This window comes from Buteo buteo, chromosome 24 (genome assembly GCF_964188355.1).
Source record: "Buteo buteo chromosome 24, bButBut1.hap1.1, whole genome shotgun sequence".
NCBI lineage: Eukaryota > Metazoa > Chordata > Aves > Accipitriformes > Accipitridae > Buteo > Buteo buteo.
In genome coordinates, this window is record NC_134194.1 from 11,849,246 (window position 1) to 11,868,193 (window position 18,948).

Below are 18,948 nucleotides of genomic sequence, written 5' to 3' on the forward strand. Positions count from 1 at the left end.
CAAGGTGTGTTTTTAGTGATTTAACTAAGGGGCAAGGGAAAGACTGTTTTGCAGCTCTCGGACTGTATTTTGGATTCCAGTTAATCAAGTAGCCAAGCAAAAGTGCAACACATTTACATGTGGCACTTGGTCACAGAACAGAATTCAGACACCTTAAGTCAGCAGTGAACAGATTAATCTTCATCCCTTTCCACTCCTCAGATGATTCAGAAACTTAGCTTTAATGCTCACAGACAGAGGAAAAACATTTTTGTTCTTCAGGCAGATTATGTTTTTCCCCAGAAGAACTGAATATTTAAACATTAGTCTTCTTTCTGAAGCGCACTGGCTCTATCATAGGTACTTCTGTAGCATGTACTGAAACGGGATGGTGTTTAGAGGACATGATCATTCATTACAGCAAATGACACTTCTGATGTCAAAGATTAAAAAAGAAAATAAAAAATCACTATAATGGCTGACATTCCACCTTTAGCAGGTCAATGGTGGCGTAAATACATCATGTCATCTTGTCTTAGCAGCAAGGGTCCATGGCTGTGATTCACACAGAAGAATGTGGGTGTTGAAACAACGCTTGATTCTCCACCTCCCATATTAACCAGGTTTTAGAAGTGGCATCTATTTTTCAGCAGATACCACAATTGAAGTTGAGGTCACCAATTCCTGGTGACATTACTCACTCTCAATAATGAGTCCAGTGCACAGCGAACAACTACCTTAATTTTATTACACATCAGTAGCTTTGAGATCTCTCTGAAAAAAAGAAATGGCCTGGTGCTGCTGAACCAATTTGCTTCATTAACAAATAACTTGAAGTGACTTGCAAGAACAACATGTTTAACAGCAGAAACATAACTTCACTATTAAGTTAACCAAACAAATGACAATTCTATAGCAGATTTGACTAAACTAGACAAAGGGGGAATTATCGAGTACAGAAACAAAAAGTTAACTTTGAAAATACTATAAAGATTATGTTGTTACTGCAATAAGAAATTTGAAGAACTGTGGAGCAAGTGTTTGTATTCCAATACACTGCATGTTGGAGACCCAGTGCTGGACAAATGCTCACTCATTTTGAGTAGGGAGCAACATATCCATCATAATCTATCAGATACCATAACGTCTCTCAAAGAGAAGAAAAAGGGTGTGGGGGAGATGTCCCTAGGGTTTCCAAGATGCCGGGGAAAACCCAGATAAGAAAAAGCCAACTGGTGAAGCCCCACACCCTGAATTGTCCCAAAGGACTTTTAGGGTCAGCAAGAATTCCATCCCTGACTGCTTTCTTCTTGGTAAGAAATACGACTCCTCTAAGAAACAGAGGGTCTGCAGATTGCAAAAAAGAAAGGCAAGGCACCTATGACACAGACAGAGGGACAGGTTGGTTATCTGAAGAAATTAAGAGTAATACACCCTCCCAAGCTGAGATGGCTTCCTAGATCAACAAAAGCCGTTGGTCAAGGGCTCGAGTTTAAACAGCAGCACGAAGGAGCACAGAAATAATAAACCCTGTCTTCAGTGGCAGTTGGCACTTCAGTGGGAGGCTGTGGGGCATTGATACGGGCTGTAACACTCAGATTTCCGTTGAGATTCCCTGTTCTCACACAATATTTACGTATCTGCAGTACAGGTTAATTCACTCCCAAGATAGCTGCGTAAGTCAGAAAGCAGGAATAAATCTGTCTTTTTAGAACCTTTTCAAAAACACGACTGAGTCACACTAAAACCACTGACCCTTTTGTAAACCAAGAAAGCAAGCTCTAAAACCTGGCATGCCAGCTAACACTGAATTTGTAGGCAAATCTCTCTGCTCCACAAAGTGAAACAAGATTAGGCTGGCCTTTTAAGAACTATTTCATGCAAGAAATGTTTCCTTGCCACTGCACAGGGCAATACAAGCTGGTTAAAGCAGTTTTCAAAGCTTGTTTCCCCTTCTGCTTCTGCTCATGTGCTGGTAATGCCCTTACTCAGTTTAACAGCAAGTAGCAAACTGGAGCATACATTTGAGTGCCATATTGCTGCTGGTTTTTCCCATTTGTCAAGTCCTTCTTGCAAACCAATGAAAAGTAGATCAGAGTATGGCTGCAGGCCTCAAACATTAAGAATCTGAGAAGGCATGATGTCAATATTTCTCCACACACACCAGTTCCTGACTAACGTAACAAAGAGCTTGCCTGTTCCTTACAAAGTCCGTTCATTATGTACTCACCAGTAAATGGACTTACAACGTGGAAGAAAGAATTTCTACCGTTACACACTGTACTTGCTGCATTCAAGAAATATAATGACACAGAGGTATCCCATGCAGAGTAGACACATTAAGTTTTAAGAAACTCACTCAAAAAAAAAAAAAAAAAAAAGCTTTTTGTCGAAAGAATATAAAGCACTCTATTCTTTAATTTTACTGGGTTTCTTTTTCAGGTGGATAGAAAAACTGCTGCACAGTGCATTTGTAGGAATGTACATTCATTCAAAACAACAATCCCAGACTGCTTTTGATGAAAACTACACATACTGTGGAAGGTACACAAAGAGCAAGGCGGCTGCCAAACACAACCTTGGACAGTCAAGCCTACGCCAGCATCCATTTAATCTTCAGTAAGAGTCATCTTGAGGCAGCTCTGCCTGATAACAGGTTAGAAAACATCTAGTGTCTTCTCTTCTTTGAGAGCATCTACCATTTAGACATTCTAAATAAATTCATTTTTAGACTGATAACAGGTTAGAAAACATCTAGGGCGTTCTCTTCTTTGAAACCGTCTACCATTTAGACATTCTAAATAAACTCATTTTTAGGCCACATCCCTCCGAATAACACCAGACTCTAATTACTTCATGTAGACATCAGTGAATCCAGCCAACTAAGAATTTCTATTCAGCTGCCATTAAAGAGAGGAATCATCCTTAACTTTGAGAAGGATTAATTTTCCCTGGAGACAAGGACATAACCTTGGGATTTGTCACTCTACACACTTCTGTTCTTCCTCTTACCATTTCCTATCTGCCTCCTCCAACATTTCTGTTATATTGTTGTATTACAGACATATGATTCAGAGAGCAGAGATGGTTGGTTCAATCACCTTTATTTGGTTCCCCAGAGGAGCTATAGATCTGATGCAGAGACAGGCAACCAGCTCTTCCCACAAGATTTGTATAACTGCATCTATTTTTAAGTTTGTCATTTCACGACAGAAGAGGTGCATTAGCAGTTCAGGAAACCAAGGTGGGTGTGAAGTGGGGAGAGGAGAATGAGCAACCTCAACCCCACTTCAGGAAACATGTTTAAGTGCACATGAAATGACCTGGAACGATGGCTCTGAAGAGTTTTCAACCAGTCCACAGCATGGGCTACCACACAACTTTCTCTCCTCATACTACTGCTGCTACCACCTTTGGAAGAAGCGACCCTAGAGACAGCAAAAGAGTTTACATTTACAGACTATGATTCATTCAATACCTGCTGCTATTAAAGCTCTTAGCAGAGATACCACTTAATAGTTGAGAATCCAGCAATTCACTTCGCATAAAACGCTTTATCATTTATAAGGAGGACACTGGAAGCAGGAAGAAACTCAGTCATGATAAATACAAGTTGGATTAAGTCCATCTGACATTCAAAGATCACTGGGCACAAATAGACTCCACTTTCTCTCTCCAGGAAAACTTTAGTGGAGGTTGGTGTTACAAAGGGAAGATCAGAATTTAATCACCATGTCTTGTCTCAGAAGCTTCCTTCTGCCCTCCAAAATCGGCATAGCTTGGAGGCAGAAGGGGAAAGAAAAAAAAAAAAAGGCCACATTGGATATCTTCTATGTGAATTCATAGAATCAAAAGGAAGCTATGGAGAGACTGTTGTCACAGAGCAAGATCATTCAGGCTGGAGACTAATGGCAAAAGGGAAACACCCTTCCTTTAGTACCCAGTGGTATTTCTAGAGAAACCTTCCCACCAAAGGCATGCTGTTTTATGTCAAGGAGCATTTATATCTTTGTGATCTTGCTGACTGCTCAGGCAAAGAGATGTCCATCATCTAACCAAAGCTTAAGAATCAGAAGTACAAAGCGCCTAAGAGAAAACCTGCGTCCCCAACAGCTCAAGGTAGCGTGGGGTCTGTGTTCACTGAGTTGTTTTAGAGGTTTCATGAAGCAACTCAGCAAAAGAGCTGGCCTATAGAGAGCACCCACTGAAACACCCAGTAACTGGCACTCCCCATCCACCTCCCCATATTCCACAACACAAATATGAGGTAAAACAGATTCTCAGGCTGTAGCTACTAGGCTAAGAAGGGAAGAAATTGCTTCCCCAGGACTTTCTCTCCCACTGTTTCTTCAATTGAAACAGACATTAAAAAAAAAATAATATTACAAGGTGCTAGAAAAACTAAGAGAAACTAGGAAGGCATATAGAATACTCCTATGCTACTAGAAGAACAGAAGATTTTAAACCAAAAAATCAAATCCCTTACCTAAGAGCTTAAAAAAAAAAAAAAGTTGTTTAACAGGCAGCAACTGTTCCTCTGTTTCCTTGGGTCATTGCTCTCAAATAATGACTTTGGGACAATTCATCCCCGCTTTGTCAACAAAGCTGCCTTAACAGCCTTTGAATGCTGGGCAGTAGGAGCAGGTCAACCACACCAACTGAACAGCACAAGCCATCAGGCACTCAGCTGTAGGTAGCTTTTAACCTCTTCAGGGGCCATTTAAATAAAAACAAGCAGGCTTATACACACATCCTCACTCCACCAAACACAGACAGGTACCTCTAACACAAAGTGTACCTTTCTGGCTTTGTTCCTTCCTACAAAGCACATCAGACACTTGCAGTAAGATCTTTAAAGCAAAGCTGTTACTTTTGTATAATGGATAAATCTAAAAACACCAATTTAGTTTTCAATGTGACTCTTCAAGCTGAGGGAAACATAAAGGTAGAACAAACAGTACAGCTGAGTCAGGTTTGCCCACATAGTGCTCTTTTGATTAACAAAAGATCATCTACTTAGAAAATAAAAATAAAATCCCAAGCACCTGTTTGAAGTTGTTGGGGGGGGACTTTTATTGTTCACAGTTGTTAAAACTGTGCCTAGAACTACTGTGGCCAGGATCAGAGAGAAAAAGATAAACCTCTTTTTTTGTTAAATTGATTTTATTCAACCGTGTAACAGCAGGCTGACTCCTAGGGTATGCAGAGATGCCCTGAAAGACCAGTTACCCCATTCCATGTGCCTAACGACAGAATATTTGAAATAATCAAAACAGTAGACAAGATGGCCCTGGAGAACAGGTAGTATCTGGGACAATGGTGATAAAGTAACAAGTGGGGCAAGACTCCCCTCTGCCTAGTGACCCTGAGGGGCGTTGGACATCATCAGACTCCACTGGGAGAGAGGAAAGGAATGAGCAGACAGCTGGGCAGGTGACACAGGAGACTACTCAATAATTTTGTGGGGTGGATTATGTACCCCACGTGCTTGAAAGCTGCTACAAAAAAAAGTCAGATCCAGTCTGACTAGCAGTTTGGAGCAAGTCCCTGAACTAGGAAAGCATGGGCTTGAGAGAAGATGCAACCCCTAAGTAAGAGGGCTAGAGACCTCTGAACTACAGAGAGAGGGAAGCTATCTGAACCGCCATGTTCGCTCCAAGGTAATGTCAGAACACAGGAGGGTCTCCTCTCAGGGACACTCGAAAGAGCATTAAAATCAAAGGACAACATTTACAGCTTAGAAATTCTGTCAGAATAAATTCTCTTGCATTATTTTGTTTTGTTTTTAATTGGGGAAACATCAAGAACAGCATGTCTTTTTAAGTAAAACCTCTCTTACTTTTACAACAGCAGTGACTTCCAACTCCCTATGCATTTTCAATTCCTTATGGTCCTCGCTGTACCTGTGCTGGACAAAAATCCAGAATTTTGTTTCACAGATCTATCAAAGAAAGAATTTCTACACACCAGTAAATTCACTCTGAAACAGTCCAAAGCAAGTAGAAGTGCCTTATTCTAATGCCTTCCTTTATACATGTATAGGAAGCACTGATTTTTCTATTTTTATGGAGAAATATTTGTTCGAGATTTCATTCTGACATCCTTTCTTTAGATCATGCTCTTTTCTACCCATCCAAAGGCAAGCGTGTACTCGACAATCTCTGCAAGAACACTCAGCTCCTACACAATCCAGCACAGATAACAAGTAATAACTCTTCTTCCAACAAAGTAGGTGGAATCTATTGCCCTGTTTTACAGAGTGGAAAACCAATAGCAGGAAGTCAGTAGCAGGGGAAGAAAATAGGAACTACTGACTCTGAGCACTTCATTTTGCGATTGTTAATTCTTTGTTTAAATTAAATTTCTATGTTTCCTGTCTGCTGGCAGATGAGAACATAATGTGCAGAGAGCAGCTCAGGACAGCTTCTGGGACAGCCATGCTGCGATCCTGTGGATGGGATGCAGCAGTGGGAACCAGCAGACCTGAATTCTGTTCTGCTTCCAGTACTGACTCACTGCCTAATTTCTGTTCCAGTCAATTAAATCTTTCTTCTTCATCTTCTTCATTTTGCAGAGCAGCACCTGGTAACATTTGCTCACGTTTCAGCAAGCACGTTGAAATCTACAGATGAAAAACACTGCAAATATATGAAGTATCAAAGTTCCAACTTTTTTGAAGATCTGTACAAGGAAAGCTGCAGAATATGGGCTTATGAAAACAAACTGGATGTGCACTGCAAGAGCTAAGCCTTGGTTCAGTAACAGGGTTGTGCCTAGAGTGCTTATTTACGAACAATCTTGATCAGGAACCGTTTCGTGAATTGGGACACAAACTTCAAAGCATGTGAAAAGTAAAATTAGTGATCCTGTTAATCTCAGTTTCACACAGAAAGTAAACACTGAATATACAAATACCAAAGCTTGGCCCTGAATGTCAGTTCAAGATGCAAATACAGATTCAAAGCAGGACTAATAAGCCGATACTTGTAAATACCAAGCAGTTATTAACACATTTTATAAGATTAACACCTGCGTAACAGCAGATAATATACAAACATCATTAAGTAATCAGCTAGTCCTCATTTACACACAATAGGATATTAACACACATACTGCAGAAGCTGAGCTTCAATGGACAAACTCTCAAGGCTTCAAAATTGCATTGGGAACTGTTTAATCCTGAACTACTTTAAGCAAGCTCTGATATGTGAAGGACTGGACAAGGAGGTAGAAGGGCTAATGTAGTTTTAAACTAGTTTATCTGTACTGCAAGCAGGTCAAGACTGCAATTTTCAAATTCTGTATGACTGAGTTTTCACTCACAACATCACACCAGTTTTGAAAGCATGATCCTCCACATAGTATTTTTTTTTGACCTGCTGACTCTCCACACTTTTAAGCCCAGGAGTGAAACGTAGGAACAGGCTTCCTTGCCAGCCAGCTCCTCCCTCTTAATTCTAGTTCCAAGAACATAATGAAACTAACAGAGGAAGTTTCTGAAACAAGGAGGAGTACTGAGAACAAGAAAACAAGGTTAGCTGGGAGGACTGTCATTAATTATATAATCCAGCCTTTGGGTAACTGGACATTTAGGGAAAGGGGCTGAGAGAATGTTGGAGGCATCAGTCTCTGCAGCATTATGTCATCTGGTCTGCTAGTTACTTAGCAGGTACAGACTTTGTACAGGAAAAAAAACAACAAACCCATTTATTTCTAGGACAAAAGACTATGAATCCCCACAACACTTGCAGAAAGAGGGCACAAAAAATGAATACATTCTGCTCCTGTTTCAACTGGTTTCTTTCCAAGGAGCTCATTCTGTTTTCTCCCTTCTGCCAGCCTCCCCGACTCCATTGTGCTGTCCTGCATAACACCTTTTTGTCAACTATGTTCTAAATTTTGTGCTCTTATTGTTTCAGTGCATAAGAAGCTCATTCTCTATTGCCCAGGAATGCAGAGCAATTGCTATTGCTGAAATACGCCAAAAGTGCAAACTATTTTAGGTGGCACTAAAGAATGGAAGAGAGGAAGTGGTACATTGCATTTTTTTCAAAATAAATGTTAGGCTCAAACATATTTCAAAGGTAATTAGGAGGAGGAAGGTATTTATAATCTCAAATACTCAATGGTGGAGTCTTGCCAGCAAACATTTTATTTCCTTTTAGGCAGTGAAAGCAGGTGTCAAAATGAAGGATGGAAGAGAAATGTATTTTTAATAAAGTGAGAAAACTATACTCTGCTTCATCAAAACAGGAGAAAAGTGTCATGAAGAAAAAATGTTCAAGTAAGGGAACTGGTATTTAAAGGGATCCAGCCCTTCTCTGTATTCTGGAGATCAGAGAGAATGGAGGCAGAGAGATTGGGGAACAGGATTAAACATATATGGCTGCTCCCCAAACTAAGTAAATTGTTCAGATACTTGAACGTCATAAGTAGACTGTAACCCTTCCTGTCCCGGAGGCTTCATCCCCCTTAAGCTCAGAGATTCTTGCTCTTGCAGCTCTCCAGCACGTCCCAGCGCCTCCCACCATCACATCCCCCAGACACTTCCTCCACTGCCATCCCTCACCTGTTCCCTCTTCTGTGAGGCACCCAGTCCTGAACATCTCTCTTTCCCAACTCGAGACCTGCCAGCTCAGATTCCTCTACCTTCTGCCATGTTCCTCCAGCTCCATCTCACTGCCCACAGCTGCTGGTTCCCAGTACTGCCAGTGCTACTGGCCGCAGTAACGAGCTCATCAGCCCTCCCCACAGACACAAAGTCCTAATCTCTAGCAGACACTGAACAAAATTTAAAGTTGTACTGTGATTTCCAAGAAATTACCTACATAAAACTCAGGGCATAACCAGGTCACTGCTATGGAAAGAAAGAGTTGTACCATAGTCTTTCCCATAGCTTCTAGGAATCACAAAATATTTAGACTCCATTGCTGCCTTGTACTGCTGAACACCTTGAAACAAGAACTGGTAAGATTCATTTAGTATCAGAACTGTGCAAATTTTGTTTGTGGAAGCTGCTTTCTGAAAGGTTTAAGTACAGCTGCACTAGGACAGCACACAAATCAGATTTGTACAAAACAGCATGAACAAATACAACATCTGGGGAAGAAAAAAAAATGGGGGGGGGGGGAATGTGTGAAGAAAATAGCTCCATCTTCATAAGGCTTCCCTCAGAAGCACACAGGCCAATCCATACCTTACTGCATGACAGAGATTTCTCCATATCAATAAGGGAAACTCCTAGATGTCTGCTAGGCTTACCATCTCACACTGGACCAGGCCAAGAAAACCACTCCAAGGAAAAATCGTTCAGCCACTGCTCTGTCAAGTGAGTGAGCAAAGTAAGGTCCCCTTGAAACAATCAGTAACTGAGACTCAGAATGGGATTGCTACTTGCCTGAAGCTGACAAGAGTTAAGAATAGTAGAACCCTGACTTGAGAGAGTAGACAATAGCATTCACTGCTGTGTACACACACACCACCAAGTCTACCTTCTCCTCCAGAGCAATTTCTATAGGACAAAAGCCATTCTTAATACACAAGATTTAGTGGCAAAAAACCATACCTGTTCCCAGAGCATCCAGCAGGGATTCAAATATATTGTACTTTTTCAGTATCTAACCTAAGAATATCAATAAACCTGCAGTGACCAGTGCAGGTTCTCCTATTTATATTCCAGTCTAAGGAGATAAGAATTTCTGTCTATGCTTCTACAACTCAGTCCTATTTTTTAGTTGCATATAGCTGTATTACCTACAAGCAAGTACAACTCATATGCATCATCTGGCTTCCAAGTGAAGTTCCTGGTTTTAACTTGGTTTCTAAGAAACATCCATATTGATGCTACCCCACTAGAAAAACATGACTGATACAGACCCAAGATAGAGCTGCAACTTGTAGTCAGGGACCAGGTTTACCAGTGTTTGTTAGTCCAGATATAACTTGTTATAATGCAGCAGCCAGATTCAGATTTCAGTTCAGTAGGGTCACATTTGATTTAGAGTGACGTGGAATCTGACTGAGGCTCTGAGACTTCACCTTTACCAAAAAACACAAAGTCATATTTACATTACTGGCTGCACTGGTGTTTTAGTGGGCTCTCCAACCTCGCTTTATTCACAGCACCCAGTGGTCTACAGAGATGGACAGCAATTAGGAAGCCAAGGGATCCTCCTTAGGATATGACTGTTAAATAAATACTAAGCAACCATGACTGCCTGAAATCCTGTTAGCAGTGTTACATGCCTGTCTGTATTAGCATAGCATTTTGAAGGCTCTTCGATTAAATGCCAATCTTTCTGGCTTCTCTGGATTAAACTAGATACATCTCATTTGGAAACATCCTTAAAAACCAACCAAACAAAAAAGCAAACATCCAAACACACACAATTCAAATGCAGCAAATCGCACTGTCTGACTAACTGCAGTCTTTACTTGTGTGTATCTGCTGTGATTACTACTAAAATACTCAAACATTTCAGTATAAGGAAGGTTTTGTAGATCGTGGCAAGATTGTGGTTAATTTTTTGGCAGAACAAGTTTTCCATTTTGGGGACAGCTGGCTCCCTACAGGAATACCCAGACAACACTTCAGTGCTTGTGCTTGGATAGAAGACAAAAACCCAGATGATTCCACTATGTCTTTGTTCATTGCAAGACTGTTCTTTTCTCACCACCTCCATCATTCGAATTACATGCCTAAAAAATACACATGCACACTTCAAAATACAAGCTCAACAGCCTCCACAGCTTCTCAGTCCATGCTGGTGGTATTGCTTCAACTCTGTTTACAGTGTGATTCAGTCATTTTCACAGCAATGAACTATGATGGCATGAAGAAAGCATCTGTGTCATCAACAAGTGAACAAAGGAGGACAGTTAAAGTTCAGAAGGAACAATACAAAACTTTCCTACAAAGCCAGACCTTAATACTTCTGTACTTACTCAAGAAAAGTTTTCTACTCCAACTATATTTTAAGAGAAATAATGCATTAGGGAGACTTAGGAAGAAATATTTACACATATGCATGCTATGTATAATCAGTTATTTGTGGCATAAACATCAATAGACTCTGTCTGTACAACTCTGCTTGCCCATCTGACTGCTCTGACTGCAGAATAATTTCTCAGGTGCCCTCAAAGGGCTATTGTTGAAACAAAGTTAGTCATGGCACTGCCTGGCACCAAAATCAACTTTGGTGATTACGTAAGGTGGCAGCAATACCACTTGGAAGGCTTGTTTACCAGCGACATTGCACAATGTGAAGTGGAACATGCTTGCCAGACATGGCTGCAGTTCAAGATGAAAATATGCTTGCAGAGTTACCAGGTGCTATGAAGTGGTCAGCTATCCCTTCAGTAGCTAGAGAGAAAAAGTGCAGGTCCCTGCCAAGAGTAGAGAGGCAACTATCAAATCAACACAGAACAATGTTACAGCCACTAGTTATAAATGTAGACATTAATTTAGGAAGGGATGGCTACCAGCTCAATCACATATGGAATTTAAGATTTTGAGCAGCATTATTGTACAAGTGGCAACGTCAATGGCTGTGGAAGTGAGCGTGACCATGCACAGCTTAGTACAGGGCACATGCAAACCTTTTTGATATGCCATTGCTACGCATGAACTAGTAGGCAAAACTCATCTCATCAGGAGTAGCCGTATCAGCCAGCCTCAGCTGTTTATTCTTCTCTCTTGTCCTCCCTGCACTGTTTCAGCCAAGAACACACCTACCTGCTGCTATCACCACCATGTACCTTCTATAGGAGAGGCACCATGAGCTCATTTGTTAAAGTAAGTTCAGCAAGTAATTTTGCCAAATGAACTAAAGAGTGTTAATGCAGTTAAACAACATGCTGGGAGGGAACAAGCAGGTGGATGGAGTACAGAGCACCACAACTGATGAGAAACGCAGAGCTGGTTGAGACGCCAAATTAAAACTCCTGAGCAAACATGTACATTTCCACTAACATTTGATATTTACTAGGCAGTGCCAAAACATCATGTAGTCACCATTTCTCCTTAACAACTGGCAAATGTTCAAACACAGGCCGAACAAGTCCCATGCAAGTTTAAGTGAGATTTGAGGAGTTACAGAAAAAATCTAAGTCATGACCCTCACAAACCTATTGAAAGAAAAATGGTAGGATTACAAGAGACAGCTTTGTTCCTTCTCTTCTTAAGCCTGAAGACTAAAATAAAGCTATTTTCTTTAGGCTCACATGTGAATGAGAAATTGTTGTCCAAGGGGTTGCTTAGTTCAGAAAAGATTTTTCTCCTTAGCCTCCAAATCACCTACAATCTACTGGTTTGCCCTTGCTAATCTGGTTGGGAATTGAAGGCCAACAAACAGACCTCCCTGATGTTGCTGAAGCCGTCTGTATCACTGGTTTTGCAACTGCACCAGGTCAGATGTCTTAAGCATCAGTTTGCCTATTAGCCATCGCAACTCTCAGGTCTAAATTAAAACCAAACATACTGCCTCTCCTAAAGGCAGTAAGGTTGGAAGTATGTCAGCTTTGGTTAAGACTGGACAATTTGATTTAAAAAAGACATACGGGAACCGAAGCAAAGACCTGTCTGTGCCCCAAAACAGCAAAAGTGTTGTTTATATCTGAACCAGAATACCCACATAAAAAGTATCACTTATCACAGATGTGCCAAAGAACAGCTGACTGTGGGGGCCCATTATACTGTGCAGATGGAATAACAGTCTTCACCGCAAAGAAATTCAACTCTAAATCAGCATTTAAATCTAAATCCCTTCTAAGCCTGGTTCCTTTCCCATGACCTCCAAAATCCAGGTATAACACACTGTTACTTCATTCAGGTTATCAAGCTGCAAAAAAAACACCAAAAAAATCAAAGACACCCCTCCCTCCCCCCAAACCCTAATGAAAACATCACCATGATTAACTGTGGGAAATAAATTCTGAATTTCTCAGTTAAATATAAAAATAAGGATTCACAGATATTTGCCATTCTATGCCAAAAATGTGGCCAGGGCACAACTGAGAATTGCCCACAATTAGAACAAAAACTTGATTTCCGAGCGGTTTATTTTAGTTTTTCTGTCTAATCGGTTAAAGCTACCAAAATAGCTCAGAAGTTTCAGTATCTGCTACAAACCCATCAGTAGCTCTTTCATGCAAATAGGCAGATGCCAAGAAAAGCCAACAGATTCAAGCAAACTTGCAGCAATGTTTCTCTCTACCATGTCCATGCCCAGTGCACAGGAGTCACTTCATTTTTACTTCTGTAATTCTCAACACCAGAGCAGTCTGAAGTCCAGCATTGATGTTCACTGCTGAAGCTAAGCCTCCCTGCTAACTGGATCACACAACATGTGAGAAACCTTCTGGCCCACAATCACCATTCAAGATGACCCAGGCTTACAGTTTAATCTAATTATGATTTCAACCATCCACAGATGCTGTAAGTACACAGGTGACACTGGGTCTTAAAGGCTTGAGGGGAAAATACCCTTTCAGCTCCAGCAATATAACTCAAAATCTCCAATCAAATAGGTATGAAGCTGTGCTGCTGACACAAGTTCTAACAAACCAGGAGTAGAGGCAACGAGGAAAAATCTCTCTCTCTCTCTTGCAGCCGAACAGGTTTTAAAAAATAAGAAAGAACCAGGCCTTCCGGAAATACAAACTGATTTAGTAGTTCTGTAGGAGGGCTGGTGTCTTGTGACATGCACTGAACAGACCTGTACTGAAGGCTCCAATCTGGAAGCTGAAAACTTGGTTCCTTACCAATATCACAGCAGGACTGTAGAGATTAGTGCAAATGAAATGCTTTGAAAAACGAAAAGCATTAGGTAAGCACTAAGTATTATTAAAACGCTAAAGATAATTGGGACAGAATAATTATTATTCACTTGAAATTACTTTACTGTGAAAATATTATTTTATTTATAAATTAAATGTGTTTTATATTAACAAAGGGAACTATTAATAAGCCAAGATAACAGAAGTCCTACAGAAAAAGAAAAAAAAAGTACAGTACAAAAAAGTACAAGTAACAAAACAAGCTACTGCTATATCTGATACCAACCAATGTGCCTCAGACTCTCACCCATGGAGACAACTTCCAAGAAACAAGTTCAAGCACTTTGGGTTCTTCAGTCTGGCCAAATATGAACCCATAAGTCTAGGAGATAGGAACACATGGACAACAATGCTTTCTTTGACTTCCAGTTGTTGAAGAAAAGGGACCTTTTTTGGTCATGGGCTGTTTCACTACTTGCCATTTCTGTCTCTATCTTCTCCAGATGAGACTGTGGCAACCTATTCCTCCTACAAGAATCTATTTTGTGTGGAAACAGAGATCGAGTCCCAAACTTCTAGCTGGTCTACTATGGCCCTCTCTACAACTGATGTTAGCTGTCAATGTCCTACCACTCTAGAATATCAAAAATAAAAGCTTTAAGTGAGGGGAGGATACAACAAAAAAAGAACTTGCTTTCCCAAATGCCCTAGCAGAGCAGTGATTCCTTCAGATGCATTAGCAGCACAGACCAGTGAAATCTGTGGCCTCCAGAAGAACACAAGGCCTTTCCACTTGGAACCTCTGAATTTTGTACTCTAGAAGATATGTAGGGGCAATTTTAAAAGCTTCTTAACAATCCAACCCTCTAATCATACATAGGCATAACAACCACTTTAAAGTGTGTGCTAAAGACAGGGTGCCAAACTGTACCTGCCAAAGAGAACGTCCAGTTGAAAACTCTAAAAGAAAAACCTTGCATTTTACATGATGAAAAATGTCACCTCTTCATTCAGAAACTTGCTACAGGTGGTAACCTTATTTCTCTAACAGCATTGTATTGTATGTTCTATAGCTGTCAGGAAGTAACTGTACATTTTTTTTAATGTATGCATCATGCTTTACCTACGACAGTAAATTTTTCCAACCTCAGTAGATTTTGTTCCACTGACTGCACAATGAACAAAAACCACAACAGCTAAAAGATAGTCTCTAACCTTTGCAAAAATTTTGGTCCTGAAATCTGTTCATGCTTCTAAAACAGGAAAGTGGTTTGTTGCGCGTGACAATAGTTTCTCTGTACCTTTAAATATAAATTTCTTGCTATCAATGGCAGTCTGTTAAAAATTCATCTTTGCAGAAAAGCTGAACTTCAGTAAGCTTACATTATTTCAGGTGCTTAGAAGCGTCTATTTCTAATCCTCCAATCTGAATGACAAAAAAGTTATTTGCAATTGTGAATCTTTAAAACGCAGATCTGAACTGATGCCTCTATGTTTTTGCAACTCATGAACACAAATTCCACAACTCAGCCTTTACTTAATGTCTTTGTTCCATTCCAAAGTGAAGCACTAGTGCTTCTTCTTAAGATGATTACTCCTGGTGAGCCAGTGTTTCCACATGCACATTCTGAGACCCAACAAAAATTACATTTTCAAAGACATCTGAAATAACATTTTCTTTATCTGCTACTACGAAGTGACAGCCACAACCCAGGATCCCTTATTGTTCAGGTATTGTACAAGTCTGAAAATAGACGACAATGGGATTTGCAGCTGGCAGAATGTCTCCAAAGCTGAGAAGAATTTTTCTATCAAATTTTACGCAAAAGCAGAAACGAGGCTCTGGGCCCCGGATCCCACATGATCCAGCAGATGCTGTTTCCAGCTTCAGCAAGTTTTCATTCAGAAGCAACTGCCTCCATGTTCAATAGTGCCCCATGGATCACATACAAGATCCTGTTAGCCTGTATAAATGAGAGGCCTGATTTAGAATTACAGCAAAAATACAACACACAACTTTTGTTTGGGAGAACTAAAAAACTGCAATATTACCACTTCCCCCTGTCATCTCAAAGGGGTGCAAATGTATGGTTCATGATGGCTTCTCATGATGAGAAGCATCAAGCAACAACTGTATCTCTCAACTCCCAAACCCATATTCTTTTTTATTGTAATATTAATGCTCTAGTAAAACCTACATGAGAAAACTCATCTGTGCGTCTTCCCCATGGCATCGATGAGTTTGGAAAGTTACAAATCTTTGGTTCCAGAAGGGCTTAAAAAGAAAATGAATCCACAGTTGCTATTTCAGCTCCGTTTGAGTCAAAGAGATCTTTTTCGTTTCTGCTTTGGTATCTGAAACTGACCGCTATGGCCCATAGGATGCAGGAGCCCCGCAGCAAGGCCAAATCCCGCAACCCACACCTGCTCAAAACGCCAAAACCAAAGGTGGAGGCTCCGACGTTGCTCCCCAGCCATCAGAGCCATGGCGTGCGCCTTGACTCGCACGCAGCCTCACCGTTACCGGTGACCTCCTAAAGCTGCTCTGGGACCTGTGGGAGGAGAAGGGGCCCAGCGCCTTCACCCCGACACCGGCTGCGGGGGCCTGCGCAACACCCGCAGCCTCAGCCCCCGGGGCCCCGCCGCTCCACCCGTCCTGCCCGGGGAGCTCGAAACTCCGCACACCTCCTTTTCGCTTTGCACAACAGCGTTACAGAACAACACCCGCTCGCTGGGCAGAGCCTCCCAGTTTCCCACGTCCCTTGCCTGCCCAGACCTACTTCTCCCATCCAATCCATCCATCCAATCCATCCGTCCCTCCTCCCTCGGGCTTCACCTCGCCCGCAGCCGGTCACAGGCCCGGCCCTCGCCTCGCCGTTACGGGGCGGCCTCAGGCAAGCGGGGGGGGGGGGGGCTGCCGGGCGGGAGGGCGCCCACCGCCGCCCACCGCTGCGCTGCCCCGGCCGGGGGCGGCGAGGCCGGGGGAGGCCGGGCGGCCCCGCCGAGGGGGCGGGCGAGGCCGGACGCCGCGGGCGGGGGTGGGCGGTTCAGCCCGGCCGCACTCACCTCCTGAAGTCAAAGGGCATGTTGGTGGCGGGCCGCCGGGCAGGCTGCGGGCCCCGCCGCCCCCGGCCCCGGCTCTCGCCTCGCTGCCGCCGGCTGCAGGGCCAGGAAGTGACGGGCCCCGCCGCCGCGCAGCACCAGCCCATTGGGCGGCTGGAGCCGGCCGCCGCTTCCGCCGCCGGGTTACGGGCAGCGGCGGGACCGCCGGCCTCCGGCCCGGAGGGGTCCAGGGCTGCGGCCGGGCTCCGGCTACGCCAGCACCCCGCGGGCCTCGCCTGCCCCGCCGCGGCCCAGCCCGCCGCCTACGGCAGCACCCCGGGGCCCGCTGAGCTCCCCGCGGCACCCCCGTGGCCTCCGGGGTCCCCTCGGCGCCCCGCAGCCGTGAGGGCTCACCCGCCAGCTCTGCAGGCCCCCCCCCCCCCCCCGATGCCCCCTGGCGTGCCCTGCCAGCACCCCGTGGGGGTCTCCTCAGCCCCCCCACGGGCCCCGCCGGCACTCCCTTGCCCCGGCGCCCCCCTCAGCGGACCCTCTCGGTGCCCGCAGCACCCCAAGGGCCCCGTCGGTGCCCCGCGGGCCTTCTCGGCACCTGTCCAGGCCCTGGCAGCACCTACTGCCCCACAGCCACAGGGCTGCTGGCCTCGGGTTTGCCCAGAGGTCATCCTGCCCGGCAGAGCGGGCTCAGCCCTCTGCAGCTGGCTGGCCATGGTCACTGCCCGCCTTAGCAAGGCGCGTTGGGAGTCTCCCGGCTCCTCCGCAGCCCTCGTGAGCTGCCCGCGGACACGGGCAGCGTCAGCCGATCCAGCAGGACTGCCCGGGCCTGCGGGCCGGAGCGTGGCGGCTGGCGCAGGTGCTGTGTTTCAGCTTTTGTCGGGCATCTCTTGCATTCTCAGCATTGCAATAGTAACAGCTTATGTTTGTGACTGCAGCGTAGTCCTTTCTCTGCCTGGAGACAGAGTCAAGCCACGGTGACAGACTGGGAAAAGTCTCACGCTTCAACGTGACTGTAAAGGAAGGAGGAGCACCCCTGCACCGTTGAGATGTGCACCCCCACGCAGCCCTCCCTGGTAGAGGATGAACTCCTTTGGTGACAGCATGGCTCTTTCACTTGCTCTTGAAAATCTTTCTGCAGCTTTATTGGAGGCCAAGGAATTAAAATAAGAACACACACCCCCCCCCGTTCTTTAGGCGAGACGTTTCCCCATTCTTGCCATTTTGCCTGAATGCATTTGTCTGACTGCATCCCTGCCAGGTTTAATGCAATGCACGTGGCTAATCCTGCACTGCTCCATACACCACCCTGGGTCCTTCCCTGAATAATGTCACCAGCTAATAGCATCAGTCAGGGACTTTCCGCTGCAGGTAGCGTGACCACTGCTACATTAAGAAGTGCTGTCACATACGGTGCATGTTAGATTTCAGTGCAGGAACAAAATACTGCTAATCTTGCCTTTTAAGCCTTAAAGCAAGGCAAGAGAAAAAGGGAAATGACAGCAATCTTAAGTATGCTGTGTGCAATATACTGCTTTTCTAATTGATTCTGCAGATTTCTTCCTCTTCCTCCTGCTGTCATAATCTCTGTACTTAAGAGATCCAGATCTTTCCATTTGTTCCTTTCACCCAGAAACCAGGCCCATACCTGCATAAAAAAAGAAATTCAGATTGAAACAAGCAGAGAAAAACTACCAAAGAATCAGAGCTGTTAATCAGTGCCATAGCCTTTCAAAGGAAGATATAATAATTCATGCTGGGAATATTCAAAACTAAACTGGAGGAATCCTGAGGATGAGATACCAAGGCAGAAATCCTCAGAACCCCCCAGGGAATAGATAAAAATACCTAATTGTTTTTTTTTATCTCAGACATCTAAATTATCCAACCGCATTGTGCAAGCATATTCAGCAGATTGCTAACTGATCAGCCACGAAATCCTGCTGCACTTTGCATTGTGCTCCAAAACTGAACAACCCACTGAAATTAATGAGACAATTCTCATCTCTCATGAGGTCAAACCAATTACATAGGCATAGCCAGCGGGTACTATCTGTAGCGGAAAAAACCAAAACAAAACAGTGCCTATCAAGTTAGAGTTACACAACCAAGTGCTCATCTAGGCTCCTGGCAAGGCCCCGA

The 18,948-nt window shown here is 43.6% G+C and overlaps 1 protein-coding gene across 1 annotated transcript in view; it reads right to left on the reverse strand.

Annotated features, from left to right (window-relative positions):
• ERGIC1 (endoplasmic reticulum-golgi intermediate compartment 1) overlaps nt 1-17,076 on the reverse strand; it is a 61,372-nt gene extending 44,296 nt beyond the window's left edge. The window contains exon 1 of the mRNA XM_075056499.1: nt 16,822-17,076. Within this exon, the coding sequence (XP_074912600.1) occupies nt 16,822-16,964 (143 nt within the window). The 5' untranslated portion in view covers nt 16,965-17,076. The remainder of the gene's footprint in view (nt 1-16,821) is intronic.
• Nucleotides 17,077-18,948: the final 1,872 nt, after the last annotated feature.